At 45.8% G+C, this 17,352-nt stretch overlaps 1 protein-coding gene across 1 annotated transcript in view; it reads right to left on the bottom strand.

Moving 5' to 3' along the window:
- Positions 1-17,352, bottom strand: part of gpc2 (glypican 2) — a 46,970-nt gene that overhangs the window by 11,227 nt on the left and 18,391 nt on the right. Inside the window, exons 5-7 of the mRNA XM_079630610.1 lie at positions 13,994-14,074; positions 13,544-13,709; positions 3,806-3,936 (exon numbers count right to left, since the gene is read on the bottom strand). Coding sequence (XP_079486736.1) covers positions 3,806-3,936; positions 13,544-13,709; positions 13,994-14,074 — 378 coding nt within the window. The remainder of the gene's footprint in view (positions 1-3,805; positions 3,937-13,543; positions 13,710-13,993; positions 14,075-17,352) is intronic.

Below are 17,352 nucleotides of genomic sequence, written 5' to 3'. Positions count from 1 at the left end.
ATTTACAGGGAATGCACTAATCACATGTTTCTTTGTGTTGAGTTACCTGGACTGTTGGGGGCGGTCCCTTCCTGGTTGGGCGAAAGGAGTGCCTAAGGGCTGAGGAGACTTATATCTGGAAGCCAGCTCGTTAGGCCATACCATGTTTCACCATGTGCCAGGGGGATTTTGTCCTTAGTTAGCTCTTGAGTTCTCAAGTGTTAGTTTGTTTACCCCTTCTATGTTATTTGGTTTTGTCAAACTGTTATATAAGCTCCCTGCTGTCTCTTTGTGGCAGGTCAGTTGGTTGTTCAGTTAACCTTGTGTTATGAGTCTATGTATTTGAGTTTATATTCAGTTACTTTTTTGTTGACCTCTTTTAAGGCCTAGTTATTAATTTTGGTCCTTATGTAAAACTTCTCAATATTTTGGGTAATAAAACCCCCTTTTTGAGAAACAGTCTCCTGTGTCCTCTTGCCTCACTGCTTTGGTCCCTGACAATGATCATATGTAGTGGGCCAGTCTGGGCCAAAATGCCCGGACCGATTTTTTGTCCCAGTCCAGCCCTGATTACATCTATCGATTATTTAGTCAATTAATCATATAAAAAGCTAGATTTCTTTTGTCATCATCATCCCAACAAAATGTAATCTGAAGGCTCTTAAAACAAACACAGTGAGTGTATACATGTAGTCCATGCTATACACTATGTGCTCACTCACTCACTCACTCACTCACTCAATTACACTCACTCTCTCACTCACTCACACTCTCTCTCTCACTCACTCACTCACTCACTCACTCACTCAATTACACTCACTCTCTCACTCTCACACTCACTCTCTCACTCACTCACTCACACTCACTCACTCAATTACACTCACTCACTCAATTACACTCACTCTCTCACTCAATTAGACTCACTCTCTCACTCAATTACACTCACTCTCTCACTCAATTACACTCACTCACTCACTCACTCACACTCACTCACTCACACTCACTCACTCACTCACTCACTCACTCACTTACACTCACTCACTCTCTCACTCACACTCTCACTCACTCAATTACACTCACTCTCTCACTCAATTACACTCACTCACTCACTCACTCACTCACTCACTCACTCACTCTCTCACTCAATTACACTCACTCACTCAATTACACTCACTCTCTCACTCACTCAATTACACTCACTCTCTCACTCAATTACACTCACTCACTCACTCACTCACTCACTCACTCACTCACTCACTCACTCACTCACTCACTCACTCAATTACACTCACTCACTCACTCAATTACACTCACTCACTCAATTACACTCACTCAATTACACTCACTCACTCAATTACACTCACTCAATTACACTCACTCTCTCACTCACTCACTCAATTACACTCACTCTCACTCTCTCACTCTCTCACTCTCTCACTCACTCAATTACACTCACTCTCTCACTCTCTCACTCTCTCACTCTCTCACTCTCTCACTCTCTCACTCTCTCACTCACTCACTCACTCACTCACTCACTCACTCACTCTCTCACTCAATTACACTCACTCTCTCACTCAATTACACTCACTCTCTCACTCAATTACACTCACTCACTCACTCACACTCACTCACTCACTCACTTACACTCACTCACTCACTCACTTACACTCACTCACACTCACTCTCTCACTCACTCAATTACACTCACTCTCTCACTCAATTACACTCACTCACTCACTCACTCACTCTCTCACTCAATTACACTCACTCACTCAATTACACTCACTCTCTCACTCAATTACACTCACTCACTCACTCACTCACTCACACTCACTCTCTCACTCACTCACACTCACTCTCTCACTCACTCAATTACACTCACTCACTCAATTACACTCACTCACTCAATTACACTCACTCACTCAATTACACTCACTCACTCAATTACACTCACTCAATTACACTCACTCTCTCTCTCACTCACTCACTCAATTACACTCACTCACTCACTCACTCACTCACTCAATTACACTCACTCACTCAATTACACTCACTCACTCAATTACACTCACTCACTCACTCACTCTCTCACTCTCTCACTCTCTCACTCTCTCACTCTCTCTCTCTCACTCTCTCACTCTCTCTCTCTCTCTCTCACTCACTCGCTCACTCTCTCTCTCACTCTCTCTCTCACTCACTCTCTCACTCACTCTCTCACTCACTCTCTCACTCACTCTCTCACTCTCTCACTCACTCTCTCTCTCACTCACTCTCACTCACTCTCACTCACTCACTCACTCTCTCTCACTCTCTCTCACTCTCTCACTCACTCTCTCACTCACTCTCTCACTCACTCTCTCACTCACTCTCTCACTCACTCTCTCACTCACTCTCTCACTCACTCTCTCACTCACTCTCTCACTCACTCTCTCACTCACTCTCTCACTCACTCTCTCACTCACTCTCTCACTCTCTCACTCACTCTCACTCTCTCTCTCACTCACTATCAATTAAACTCACTCACTCACTCACTCACTTACACTCACTCACTCACTCACTCAATTACACTCACTTACACTCACTCACTCACTCTCATTCATACACACTCACATCACTCACTCTCACACTCCCTCTCACTCGCTCGCTCTCGCCCTCGCTCTCGCCCTCGCACACTCCCTCTCACTCGCTCGCTCTCGCCCTCGCTCGCTCGCCCTCACTCTCGCTCGCCCTCGCTCTCGTCCTCGCACACACTCACTCAGCGCATAGGTATCACGTCTAAAATGCGGGCAAGTGTCTTGGTGCTTCATATGTTCTCTTTCAATCTTCTTACGACTTACCATCTATCAACTTTCTATTCTCTTTCAATCTTCTTACGACTTACCATCTATCAACTTTCTATTCTCTTTCAATCTTCTTACGACTTCCCTGTATCAACTTTCTTTTCTCTTTCATTTACTTGCACATTCTTTTCACTTTCCTTAGCCCCTGCATTCACATTCTTAGCTCTTTCTCAGACTAAAACTTTAATATCGTCATTCAAATACTGTTCTATGAACAGTGGCACAATGCTCATTCAGTAAATGCAAAGCTAAACAGATGTGTTTTGAGTCTGGATTTGAATGTGGCTACTGTAGGAGCACACCTGATCTCTTCTGGAAGCTGGTTCCAGCTGCGGCTGGCATAATGGCTAAAAGCGGACTCTCCTTGCTTTGAGTGAACCCTTGGTATTTCTAGTTGCTGGTTTATCCAGCAGCTAACGCACAATAAATACAACATAACATCACAAACAAATGTCACAACCTATTAAACATTTCTTTGATATATAGTTTTCATATAATTTTAGATCTTTTTATTTTACTGTGTTTATTTATGAAAATAAGTAGCCTGTGTGTTAACTATGCTTTGTCAATGTTAACATTGTTTTTAATATGTCAATAAAAATACTGTAGGCTTTCTTCAGGTTATCACTTTATTAAAATTAAACAAAATTTTTTTTTACTTTCATGAGTAGTCACATATTTGAGAGCTTGTAGCGGAAATCTCTTAAGTGAGAACGAGTTTTAAAGTCTACCCGCAGCATCTCTGCAGAAACCGCGATTACTCGCATGAGTTTAATGTTCGCTACGTCAGAATTTATTCAGCAATTTATTCCATCACTCGTTTCTGATGCGATACTTCAAAATGCGCATAAAAACAGGGTGATGGAAACATACTACTGACAGTATTTCTCATGTTTAATACTGCTGCTGACAGGACAAGTGTGTGATGTGTGTGTGATGGAGTGTGTGATGTGTGTGTGATGTGTGCTGGTTTCTGCATGTTGTACCTTTTTAGAGATGCTGAAGCTATTCTCCTGCATGAACATGATGCCTTCAGAAACCTTCACTGCGATGGAGTCCGTGGCCAGCTCGAAGTGAAACGGCCCGCCGAGCTTCTGCACCAGCAGCATCAGAGCGTCTGCAGGTTAGCGCACACACACACACGCACACACAAAAGCGTTATCCTGACACACACACATCAGCGTTATCCTATATTTATATGTGATTGAAAGCCTGAATTAAATCTGTTCATCCTTATAAAGCAATCATGTCTCTCCATTCATTTTACCATCATTTTATTTAAAGTTTTTAAGCTGGAAAAAGTTGCACACTTTTATTGAATGGACAATTCGATGTACTCGTTACATCATAAGAAGAATGCCATCGACGCTAATGTTAGTCTTTCTGTTTATTATGAGGTTTACTGTAATCAGCCAGATTATGTTAACGCATGATGTAGTCAGCCGTATCCGGGCCGTATCCAGATCAGATGGAGGACCTTCGCCTAGACACGACCACAACTCATGATGTAGTCAGCCGTATCCAGGCCGTATCCAGATCAGATGGAGGACCTTCGCCTAGACACGACCACAACTCATGATGTAGTCAGCCGGATCCGGGCCGTATCCAGATCAGATGGAGGACCTGCGCCTAGACACGATCACAACACATGATGTAGTCAGCCGGATCCGGGCCTTATCAAGATCAGATGGTAGACCTGCGCCTAGACACGATCACAACACATGATGTAGTCAGCCGTATCCAGATCAGATGGAGGACCTGCACCTAGACACGATCACAACACATGATGTAGTCAGCCGGATCCGGGCCTTATCCAGATCAGATGGTGGACCTGCGCCTAGAGACGACCACAACACATGATGTAGTCAGCCGGATCCGGGCCGTATCCAGATCAGATGGTGGACCTGCGCCTAGACACGATCACAACACATGATGTAGTCAGCCGGATCCGGGCCTTATCCAGATCAGATGGTGGACCTGCGCCTAGAGACGACCACAACACATGATGTAGTCAGCCGGATCCGGGCCGTATCCAGATCAGATGGAAGACCTGCGCCTAGAGACGACCACAACACATGATGTAGTCAGCCGGATCCGGGCCGTATCCAGATCAGATGGAGGACCTGCGCCTAAACACGACACAACGCATGATGTAGTCAGCCGGATCCGGGCCGTATCCAGATCAGATGGAGGACCTGCGCCTAGACACGACACAACGCATGATGTAGGCAGCCGGATCCGGGCCGTATCCAGATCAGATGGAGGACCTGCGCCTAGACACGACCACAACTCATGATGTAGTCAGCCGGATCCGGGCCGTATCCAGATCAGATGGAGGACCTGCGCCTAAACACGACACAACGCATGATGTAGTCAGCCGGATCCGGGCCGTATCCAGATCAGATGGAGGACCTGCGCCTAGACACGACCACAACACATGATGTAGTCAGCCGGATCCGGGCCGTATCCAGATCAGATGGTGGACCTGCGCCTAGACACGACCACAACTCATGATGTAGTCAGCCGGATCCGGGCCGTATCCAGATCAGATGGTGGACCTGCGACTAAACACGACACAACGCATGATGTAGTCAGCCGTATCCGGGCCGTATCCAGATCAGATGGAGGACCTGCGCCTAGACACGACCACAACGCATGATGTAGTCAGCCGTATCCGGGCCGTATCCAGATCAGATGGAGGACCTGCGCCTAGACACGACCACAACACATGAAGTAGTCAGCCGGATCCGGGCCGTATCCAGATCAGATGGAGGACCTGCGCCTAAACACGACCACAACACATGATGTAGTCAGCCGGATCCAGGCCGTATCCAGATCAGATGGAGGACCTGCGCCTAGACACGGCCACAACACATGATGTAGTCAGCCGGATCCGGGCCGTATCCAGATCAGATGGAGGACCTGCGCCTAAACACGACCACAACACATGATGTAGTCAGCCGGATCCGGGCCGTATCCAGATCAGATGGAGGACCTGCGTCTAGACACGACCACAACACATGATGTAGTCAGCCGGATCCAGGCCGTATCCAGATCAGATGGAGGACCTGCGCCTAGACACGGCCACAACACATGATGTAGTCAGCCGGATCCGGGCCGTATCCAGATCAGATGGAGGACCTGCGCCTAAACACGACCACAACACATGATGTAGTCAGCCGGATCCGGGCCGTATCCAGATCAGATGGAGGACCTGCGTCTAGACACGACCACAACACATGATGTGGTCAGCCGGATCCGGGTCGTATCCAGATCAGATGGAGGACCTGCGCCTAAACACGACACAACACATGATGTAGTCAGCCGGATCCAGGCCGTATCCAGATCAGATGGAGGACCTGCGCCTAAACACGACACAACACATGATGTAGTCAGCCGGATCCGGGCCGTATCCAGATTAGATGGAGGACCTGCGCCTAAACACGACACAACACATGATGTAGTCAGCCGGATCCGGGCCGTATCCAGATCAGATGGAGGACCTGCGCCTAAACACGACACAACACATGATGTAGTCAGCCGGATCCAGGCCGGATCCAGATCAGATGGAGGACCTGCGCCTAAACACGACACAACACATGATGTAGTCAGCCGGATCCAGCCGTATCCAGATCAGATGGAGGACCTGCGCCTAGACACGACCACAACACATGATGTAGTCAGCCGGATCCGGGCCGTATCCAGATCAGATGGAGGACCTGCGCCTAGACACGACCACAACACATGATGTAGTCAGCCGGATCCGGCCGTATCCAGATCAGATGGAGGACCTGCGCCTAGACACGACCACAACACATGATGTAGTCAGCCGGATCCGGGCCGTATCCAGATCAGATGGTGGACCTGCGCCTAGACACGACCACAACACATGATGTAGTCAGCCGGATCCGGGCCGTATCCAGATCAGATGGAGGACCTGCGCCTAGACACGACCACAACACATGATGTAGTCAGCCGGATCCGGGCCGTATCCAGATCAGATGGTGGACCTGCGCCTAGACACGACCACAACACATGATGTAGTCAGCCGGATCCGGGCCGTATCCAGATCAGATGGTGGACCTGCGCCTAAACACGACCACAACACATGATGTAGTCAGCCGGATCCAGGCCGGATCCAGATCAGATGGAGGACCTGCGCCTAGACACGACCACAACACATGATGTAGTCAGCCGGATCCGGGCCGTATCCAGATCAGATGGAGGACCTGCGCCTAGACACGGCCACAACTCATGATGTAGTCAGCCGGATCCGGCCGTATCCAGATCAGATGGAGGACCTGCGCCTAGACACGACCACAACTCATGATGTAGTCAGCCGGATCCGGGCCGTATCCAGATCAGATGGAGGACCTGCGCCTAGACACGGCCACAACTCATGATGTAGTCAGCCGGATCCGGCCGTATCCAGATCAGATGGAGGACCTGCGCCTAGACACGACCACAACACATGATGTAGTCAGCCGGATCCGGGCCGTATCCAGATCAGATGGAGGACCTGCGCCTAGACACGGCCACAACTCATGATGTAGTCAGCCGGATCCGGCCGTATCCAGATCAGATGGAGGACCTGCGCCTAGACACGACCACAACACATGATGTAGTCAGCCGGGATTGTGTCCACTAGACTCTCCCCTGTGAAGGCCTCATCGACACGACAGCCATCAGCACTGATCCTTAAACTCGTCTCCATACCGGCGTGACTCCGATCTTCAACCAGAGGGAACTGGATAATATTCTGAATGTTCTGATCCAATCTGACCTCTGACCTCTGACCTGTAATGCTGCCCGAACCATAATCATACACTGTTCATAGGTTGGCCAGAACTGAGACGGCGTCTGGTTTCTCACGAGGGTTTTCTCCATTCTGTCACTGATGGAGTTTTGGTTCCACTGTCACTGTATTGGTAAAAACAAGTTTCCTATTTTTAATCCTTGTTTCTTGTTCACTGTGGGAGATGCTGATGCTATGATTTTGATGCGTGCAAAGTACCATAAATAGATCCAGAGAGACGTGTTGATATTCCAAACAAATAACTGAAGTTCATTAAGCCAAAAAATAAAGATGCATTGTAGCATAAAACAAAACAAACTTTTAGGCCGCTTGCAGGTTTGTTGCACCACGCCACCGTAGCTCCATGTGCACGGTCAAAAGACTGTGTGCTCTTGCACCAGCGCCCCCTTCCTGTCAGGGGGTGGCCTATCTTTATACACATTTCACACAACACATTTAGACAGAACTTTGCGGGCTGCAGAATTGGCATTTATAATCCAATATTTCTTTCTCAGATGTGAGAGAACATGGTTTCTGCCAGCATGTCCGAGCTGTTCGTGTATGTGTTGAAGGATAAGTGTGGAGATGTGAAGATCTTTTGGAAGTATTATTGGTCGCTTGGTCTCCTCAGGCATTGCAGACTTGTCCAACCTTCCTCCAACCCTCAGAACTCCATCATCCATCACAGGATCTAGCTTGTACAGGCTGCTGAATTTATTCAAGCGCTTTCCAAGAAGTGATGTCTTTTCAATTCTTGACATTTCCTCTGAATACCTTTGTTTCTGGTAAAACTCAACAATGGATTTTTCTGCTTTCAAGAGATCATCTAGGCATACGGATTGTCCACAAAGTGATTTCTTGAATGCTTTCATTTCATTACATACCCTGTTTTGGCTCTGAGTGTCCTTATTCATGCAGCTTGCCTGTATTTCTTTTCTTTTTGCAGAGAGCAAGCGAAGGACATTCTTGAACTTAGAGAACCATGCTACTGCCAACTTTAGCTTTGTCCAGCTGGAGAAATAGTTCAGCAGTTGGCTGGTAGGATTTTCCTTAATGACAGTACTATAAACAGTGGTGTTTCTCTTGACTTCAAGATCCTCGAGTGAGAGAGACATGGGTCCCAGGGACTCTTTAGGCCATTCCTCTTCTTTCTTCCATAGAAAGTCTGGTCCATGGATCCACTCTTTGCACTTCATCAATGTGCCGGCACTCACCCCTCTTGATGCTAGGTCAGCAGGGTTCTGCTTTGTTCTGATGAATTTCCACTGTGTTACATCTGTATTTTCTCTAATAACAGAGATCCTATTAGCTACAAACGTGCGGAATCTTGCATTCTCATTTGCAATGTATTTCAGCACTGACTGACTATCAGTCCAAAATGTTGAGCGTTTGAGATCTAGCTCCAAAGCTTTCCTTACCATAATGTCCACTCTGACTGCTAGCACTGCCGCTGTAAGTTCTAGACGTGGAATTGTGATATGCTTAAGTGGGGCCACTCTGGCTTTCCCCAACATGAAAGACACATGTACAGTATGCATATCATCAGTCAATCTCAAGTAACTCACTATGCCGTATCCTTGTTCACTAGCATCAGCGAAATGATGCAGCTCTATTTGCTTCAGCATTCCAAACCCAGTTGGCTTTACACAACGTGCCACTCTAAAATCTTCTATCTCGTCAAGATCCTTTATCCACTTCGTCCACTTATCCACTGCAGCTTGTGGTATTTCCTCATCCCAACCACATTTACTCCTACAGAGGTCTTGGATAAGCAATTTGGCAGGTAGAGTAAAGGGACTCAAAAATCCAAGTGGATCATAGATGGAGCTCACAACTGATAGTAAGTTTCTTTGGGTGTGGGATGTGCACTTGACAGTGACATTGAACTTAAACACATCATTCTCCACGCACCACAACAATCCAAGAGCTCTTTCAGTGGGAAGCTTTTCCCTGTCGAGATCCAATTTCCTTACATTCTGAGCTCTATCTTCCTTTGGAATATGTGCAAGAACAGTGCGACTGTTGCTCACCTATTTTGTGAGGTGGAATCCTCCTGTTTGACATAGAGATGTTAGATCTTTCACCAATTCTACTGCTTCATGCTCTGTTGGAAGGGACTTCAAGCAATCATCTACATAGAAGTTGTTTTCAACAGTGTTTATAATCTCAGTTCGAAAACAGTCTTTGTTGTCTTTGGCTGTTTGCCTCAGAGCAAAGTTTGCACAGCTGGGGGATGAGACTGCCCCAAATAGATGTACCATCATTCGATGTTCCACAGCAGGCAAGCTGACATCACCACTTGGCCACCAGAGGAATCGCAAGAAGTCAACATCTGATCTTGACACTCTGACCTGATGGAACATTGCTTTGATATCGGTCATAACTGCTACAGATTCTTGGCGAAATCTGGTCAAAACATCAAAAAGTGTGCTGGTCAAATCAGGACCCTGAATAAGTTCAGAATTGAGGGATTTACCTTGAAAAGTAGCAGCACAGTCAAAGACCACCCTTATGGTCTGTTTTTGGGGATGGTATACACCATGATGTGGGATGTACCACAATTTACCATCTGATCTTTTCAGCTCTTGTTGCGGCACCACTTCAGCATAGCCCTTATTTATGACTTCTGTTAGAAATTCAGTATAGTCGGTTTTGAATTTTTCATTCCTCTTGAACTTTCTTTTCAAACTTTGAAGTCGCTGTTCTGCCACTTGGTAATTGTTAGGCAACACTGTGTCGTCCTTCCTAAAAGGTAGATCAAGAGTGTAATGTCCATTTTTCAACTTTATTGACTGTTCTGCAATCTTGATGAATCTTTTGTCTTCTATAGACATTTCAGCCTTCTCTTCACTTGACCTCTCATTGAAATCATGGTGGTATTGTTGCATCAACATTTCTTCCAAGTTCGAGACAGAAATTTTGTTAACAACAACACCATCACAGCTGTTCCTGTTTGCTGTGTTTTTGCCTTGTAAAGGACCATTAATAACCCATCCTAGTAGGGTCTTAACTGCATATGGCCCATTCCCTTGGCTATTAAGGATTTCCCAAGGTTCAATGGCTTTGGGAGCGTTGCTTCCAATCAACAACTCCACCTTGGCTGGAATCCTAGGAAACTGTACCTGACTCAGGTATGGCCATTTAGATAGTTCTTCCTTTGTGGGAATGTTACAGGTGTCAACAGGCATAATCTTTTGGGTGTAGACTTCTGGCAGGTGGATGAAGTTACTTTCTTCCAGTGAAGAAACTTCCAACCCACTTACAATGTGTGAAGGCACAGACTTATCCTGGCTCATTGTTCGAAGAAGAATATTGGTTTTTCTACCAGTAATGTTAAGTTTCCTCATAAGATCCTCTGTGCAGAAACTTGCCGAGCTACCAGGATCAAGAAAAGCATATGTGTGCAGAATCTTACTTCCTTTTGAACTTTTAACCTGTACTGGTACAATCGACAATAAACACTCTGTGTAAATCTGCATGTTTCTTACTCCAGCATGCTTACCATCTTGGAGTGACACCTGTGTGCTACTAACAGGTGTTTTCTTTAGTTGGTTTGAGGATTCCAATGTTTTAACGTGTAACACACGTGGATGCTGTTTGTTGCATATGGAGCAGTTAAGATGCTGTGTGCAGTCTTTACTCAGATGTCCTCCTTTGGTTAAACACCCGAAACAGATTCCATTCTGTCTAACAAAGTTAATCTTTTCCCTGTGTGGCTGCTTTTCAAACTGCAAGCATGACATCAAATCATGTGCTTTGTTACAGTAAAGACATGACATTGGCTGTGAATCCTTACATGTGGTCTGTGGGGAATTCACATGCACATTGGTAGCAAAACTCCCTTTGGATTTGGGTTTTAATACTATGGGCTTTCCTTTACTTTGGCTTGAGTCTTGAATGTCACCAAATATTGGGTCTGAGACAATGTTAGCTTCGTGCTGTAGAGAGTTCATGAAAAGTCTCTTTTGGGCGCACATCTGGTTGCACTGGAGTTTTATCCAACATCTCCTTACAATACACATTCATAGGATCTTCTTCGACAGCATTTCCATTGGTTGTTGAGGTCTCAGCATTCTTGAGATACTCGATTTTTGCTGTGCTGGCTGCAATTTCAGTTTGAACTTCCCACACCTCCTTCATCTTTTTAAATTCCTCCTCTTTCTTCTCTATAGTATGTTTTTGTTGCAGTGCATCGGCTTTGGCAAGTAAAGCTGCCCTCTCTGCCTCTGCACAGATACGAGCTGAGGCTGATGTTGACACACTTGATCTGCTTAAATTTGATCTGCCAGATCTACTGCTACGCACAGACAAAACAACCGAAGTGTTATCTTCATCATTTAGTTGGTCAGTCACTTTTATAGCAGAAGAAACATGAGTACTAGTTTGAGAGTCAGGTTCTTGAATAGTAGACATCCACTTTTCAACAGTAGAAACGAACATATCAACTTGTTTCATTCTTGGTTCATACCAGGTTTTCAGGTCTTCAACTTTATCCTCTTCACTTAACACTTGTACATATGAGTCTTGAAGAGACTTGAATTCAACAAACATTTCATTGAACTTCATCATGTTTCCCTTTACTTCTTCAAGATACTCAGCATCAGTCGTCAAAGAGTTAACAATATTCATTCGTCTTGTAATGTGTGCCATCTTGCCTGCTCTAGAGGCTTTCAAACGAGCAGCAACCTCATTCAAGTCTTTTTGAGTGGAGTTTGGTGATTGTTCTAGCTTAGACTCGTCCTCCATTTTGTCTCAAACAAGCAAATATCCTTTTTCCAAAGACACAAACTTTTCAAATTTCCTTTGATTCCTCTTTAATATGGCATACATCAAGACCTTTGAACTCTTTCATCAAAAGAATCCTTTCATTCACTGTTTGCAGCATCAAACTTAAAAGTCTTTCCAATAACATTCAAATTTAGCTCAGCACATGGTTTCCGCAAGCACATACCTCTTTGAGAAGTTTCCTTTGTTCTCTGCTTTCAATGCCATGTGGTCTTCAAACAGTCCATCCACAAGTTTAAGGATAGTCCTCCTTTTCTCAAACATATTCCATCTTCAAAGCCAGTCTTTTGACATTTTGTATTGGTAAAAACAAGTTTCCTATTTTTAATCCTTGTTTCTTGTTCACTGTGGGAGATGCTGATGCTATGATTTTGACGCGTGCAAAGTACCATAAATAGATCCAGAGAGACGTGTTGATATTCCAAACAAATAACTGAAGTTTATTAAGCCAAAAAATAAAGATGCATTGTAGCATAAAACAAAACAAACAACTTTTAGGCCGCTTGCAGGTTTGTTGCACCACGCCACCGTAGCTCCATGTGCACGGTCAAAAGACTGTGTGCTCTTGCACCAGCGCCCCCTTCCTGTCAGGGGGTGGCCTATCTTTATACAACTTTTCCCCTCTCACCTATAGAGGGCACACACTCAGAGAAATAATCAATTAACAATACATAACAAACTGATATTCAAATGAACAAATTTATAAAAATTAAATAAGGTAGTACGTATGGCTCCTACAGTCACCTTGGCCTTTGGCTTGCTTAGTCGGGGACATTTAATTTGATATTCAGCAATATTATTGATCTCCTGCATTGACAGCATTATATGAGAACTGAACTGGACGATGACATCACGGTGTTCTCTAAAGCGGCTATATAAGTTAACTAAATTAACAACTTTTTTTTAAGACAAAATGAAACATCACTGAACTTAAGCTGGACTGTGACACTATTCTCTTCTGGAAACACATTTTGTTGCATTATTTTCCTGTTATCAGGAATATAATGTTTTGTTATATCAGTTTTGTTACTTGCCTTGCAAATAAATTCTTTATTGGTGTTCTGGAGATGAAAGAAAGTTTGGAACGACATGAGAGAAAGTAAACGATCAAAGAATGACATTTCTTACGAGATTTCTTTCTCACCAATGAAATTGTTCCATTCCGAGTCCAAGTCGGCCTGATTGGCCAGACAGCCCTTCATGACGTTCAGGCACAGCGAATGACAGGGCTTGAGTGACGGAGATCCATGACACAGCGGACAAAACCACTGCCGCATCAGCGCCCGGACACACTCCGATCCGACCGCCAGCTACACACACAGGATCAAGAACATGATGATCTATTAGGTTTCATGGGATAACTCTGTTTATTTACGGAGTAGAGCTGTCAGTGTCAGATTGTTAGAAGGTTCTTCTTGTCATCTGCTGAGATCAGATCTCTGATGGATTTCTTCACACAGGAATCTCATGAGATTATTACAATATTTGCAAAAGGAATGTTTGGGAATCTAAAGCTGGCACCGCTTCTGGTCATCCGCACATGTTCCACACAATGTCATGCCACACAGTTTATTACTGAGAAACATCTGCTCACCTCTGTCGCCTTGTTCACGATGTCTCTGCCGGCAGCTAAACCCTGAACTAGCGCCCGCGCCGCGGTGAGCGCTCGAGACACCTGTCAATCACAGCACACACCGGTGAGGAGGAGGATTATTATAGTAATGATGATGAGAAGTTACGCCGATAGTGATGTGGTCACACCAAATATGATAACTATATACAGCGTTTCAATAATCGCTCTAACTCTAAAAGAACAACACTACAACGATTACGACACAGAGGAACGATAAAAGCATCGACAGCCAATAATAATCCGACTTGCTTTAAAGAGCTCGAGCATTTAAAGAGACAGATGACAAACCTCAGAGCGACATCGTCCGCTGGTGTGAAGACTGATATTAAAGTCATCGCTCGGTGTGAACGCGCCTTTGATTCACTTTGACATCAGTGAGTTCTTTAACTTTTCTGTTCCTCACAGTATTTCATGTTTTGAAATTAGAAGAACAACATCATGTGATCTTGTGAGAATGTGTGTCATCATAAGCAGATCTGAGAAATCTTTATCATCGTTCTGCACATGTAGTTCTCCGTCGTGTGTGAGAGGATACCTGTGTGTGTGTGTGAGAGGATACCTGTGTGTGTGTGTGTGTGAGAGGATACCTGTGTGTGTGTGTGAGTGTGAGTGTGTGTGTGTGAGTGTGAGTGTGTGTGTGAGAGAGAGGATACCTCTGTGTGTGTGTGTGAGAGAGGATACCTGTGTGTGTGTGTGTGTGAGAGAGAGGATACCTGTGTGTGTGTGTGAGAGAGGATACCTGTGTGTGTGTGTGAGGATACCTGTGTGTGTGTGTGAGGATACCTGTGTGTGTGAGGATACCTGTGTGTGTGTGTGAGGATACCTGTGTGTGTGAGGATACCTGTGTGTGTGTGGATACCTGTGTGTGTGTGTGTGTGTGTGTGTGTGAGAGGATACCTGTGTGTGTGAGAGAGGATACCTGTGTGTGTGTGAGTGAGAGGATACCTGTGTGTGTGTGTGTGTGAGGATACCTGTGTGTGTGTGTGAGTGAGAGGATATGTGTGAGTGTGAGTGTGTGTGTGAGAGAGAGGATACCTCTGTGTGTGTGTGAGAGAGAGGATACCTGTGTGTGTGTGTGTGTGTGAGAGGATACCTGTGTGTGTGTGTGAGGATACCTGTGTGTGTGTGAGAGGATACCTGTGTGTGTGTGTGTGTGTGTGTGTGTGTGTGAGAGAGAGGATACCTGTGTGTGTGTGTGTGTGTGAGAGGATACCTGTGTGTGTGTGTGTGTGTGAGAGGATACCTGTGTGTGTGTGTGAGGATACCTGTGTGTGTGTGAGAGGATACCTGTGTGTGTGTGAGAGGATACCTGTGTGTGTGTGACAGGATACCTGTGTGTGTGTGTGACAGGATACCTGTGTGTGTGTGTGTGTGTGTGTGTGTGTGTGTGTGTGTGAGAGGATACCTGTGTGTGTGAGAGAGGATACCTGTGTGTGTGTGTGAGTGAGAGGATACCTGTGTGTGTGTGACAGGATACCTGTGTGTGTGTGAGTGAGAGGATACCTGTGTGTGTGTGTGTGTGTGTGTATGTATGTGTGTGTGTGTGTGTGTGTATGTGTGAGAGAGAGAGGATACCTCTGTGTGTGTGTGTGAGAGGATACCTGTGTGTGTGTGTGTGTGACAGGATACCTGTGTGTGTGTGTGTGTGACAGGATACCTGTGTGTGTGTGTGTGTGTGTATGTATGTGTGTGTGTGTGTGTGTGTGTGTGTGTGTGTGTGTGTGTGTGTGAGTGTGTGTGTGTGTGTGTGTGAGAGAGAGGATACCTCTGTGTGTGTCTGTGTGTGTGAGAGAGGATACATGTGTGTGTGTGTGTGTGTGTGTGTGTGTGTGTGTGTGAGAGAGAGGATACCTCTGTGTGTGTGTGTGTGTGTGTGAGAGAGAGAGGATACTTGTGTGTGTGTGTGTGTGTGTGTGTGAGAGGATACCTGTGTGTGTGTGTGTGAGTGTGAGTGTGTGTGTGTGAGTGTGAGTGTGTGTGTGAGAGAGAGGATACCTCTGTGTGTGTGTGTGAGAGAGGATACCTGTGTGTGTGTGTGTGTGAGAGAGAGAGGATACCTGTGTGTGTGTGTGAGAGAGGATACCTGTGTGTGTGTGTGTGAGGATACCTGTGTGTGTGTGTGAGGATACCTGTGTGTGTGAGGATACCTGTGTGTGTGTGTGAGGATACCTGTGTGTGTGTGGATACCTGTGTGTGTGTGTGTGTGTGTGTGTGAGAGGATACCTGTGTGTGTGAGAGAGGATACCTGTGTGTGTGTGAGAGGATACCTGTGTGTGTGAGAGAGGATACCTGTGTGTGTGTGAGAGGATACCTGTGTGTGTGTGAGAGGATACCTGTGTGTGTGTGAGTGAGAGGATACCTGTGTGTGTGTGTGTGTGAGGATACCTGTGTGTGTGTGTGTGAGAGAGGATACCTGTGTGTGTGTGTGTGTGTGTGTGTGTGAGAGAGAGGATACCTCTGTGTGTGTGTGTGAGAGAGGATACCTGTGTGTGTGTGTGTGTGTGTGTGTGTGTGTGTGTGTGTGTGTGTGAGAGAGAGGATACCTGTGTGTGTGTGTGTGAGAGGATACCTGTGTGTGTGTGTGTGTGAGAGGATACCTGTGTGTGTGTGTGAGGATACCTGTGTGTGTGTGAGAGGATACCTGTGTGTGTGTGAGAGGATACCTGTGTGTGTGTGACAGGATACCTGTGTGTGTGTGACAGGATACCTGTGTGTGTGTGACAGGATACCTGTGTGTGTGTGACAGGATACCTGTGTGTGTGTGTGTGTGTGTGTGTGTGTGTGAGAGGATACCTGTGTGTGTGAGAGAGGATACCTGTGTGTGTGTGTGAGTGAGAGGATACCTGTGTGTGTGTGTGTGTGAGAGGATACCTGTGTGTGTGTGACAGGATACCTGTGTGTGTGTGTGTGTGTATGTATGTGTGTGTGTGTGTGTGTGTGTGTGTGTGTGTGTGTGTGTGTGTGAGAGAGAGGATACCTCTGTGTGTGTGTTTGAGAGGATACCTGTGTGTGTGTGTGTGTGTGTGTGTGTGACAGGATACCTGTGTGTGTGTGTGACAGGATACCTGTGTGTGTGTGTGTATGTATGTGTGTGTGTGTGTGTGTGTGTGTGTGTGTGAGTGTGTGTGTGTGTGTGTGTGAGAGAGAGGATACCTCTGTGTGTGTCTGTGTGTGTGAGAGAGGATACCTGTGTGTGTGTGTGTGTGTGTGTGTGTGTGTGTGTGTGTGTGTGTGTGTGTGTGTGAGTGTGTGTGTGTGTGTGTGTGTGTGTGTGTGTGTGTGTGTGTGTGTGAGAGAGAGGATACCTCTGTGTGTGTGTG

This window comes from Phoxinus phoxinus (assembly GCF_949152265.1).
Source record: "Phoxinus phoxinus genome assembly, chromosome: 12".
Taxonomy (NCBI): Eukaryota; Metazoa; Chordata; class Actinopteri; order Cypriniformes; family Leuciscidae; genus Phoxinus; species Phoxinus phoxinus.
The sequence above is the reverse complement of the archived record's forward strand: the minus strand, read 5'-3'. Positions and strand labels throughout refer to the sequence as shown.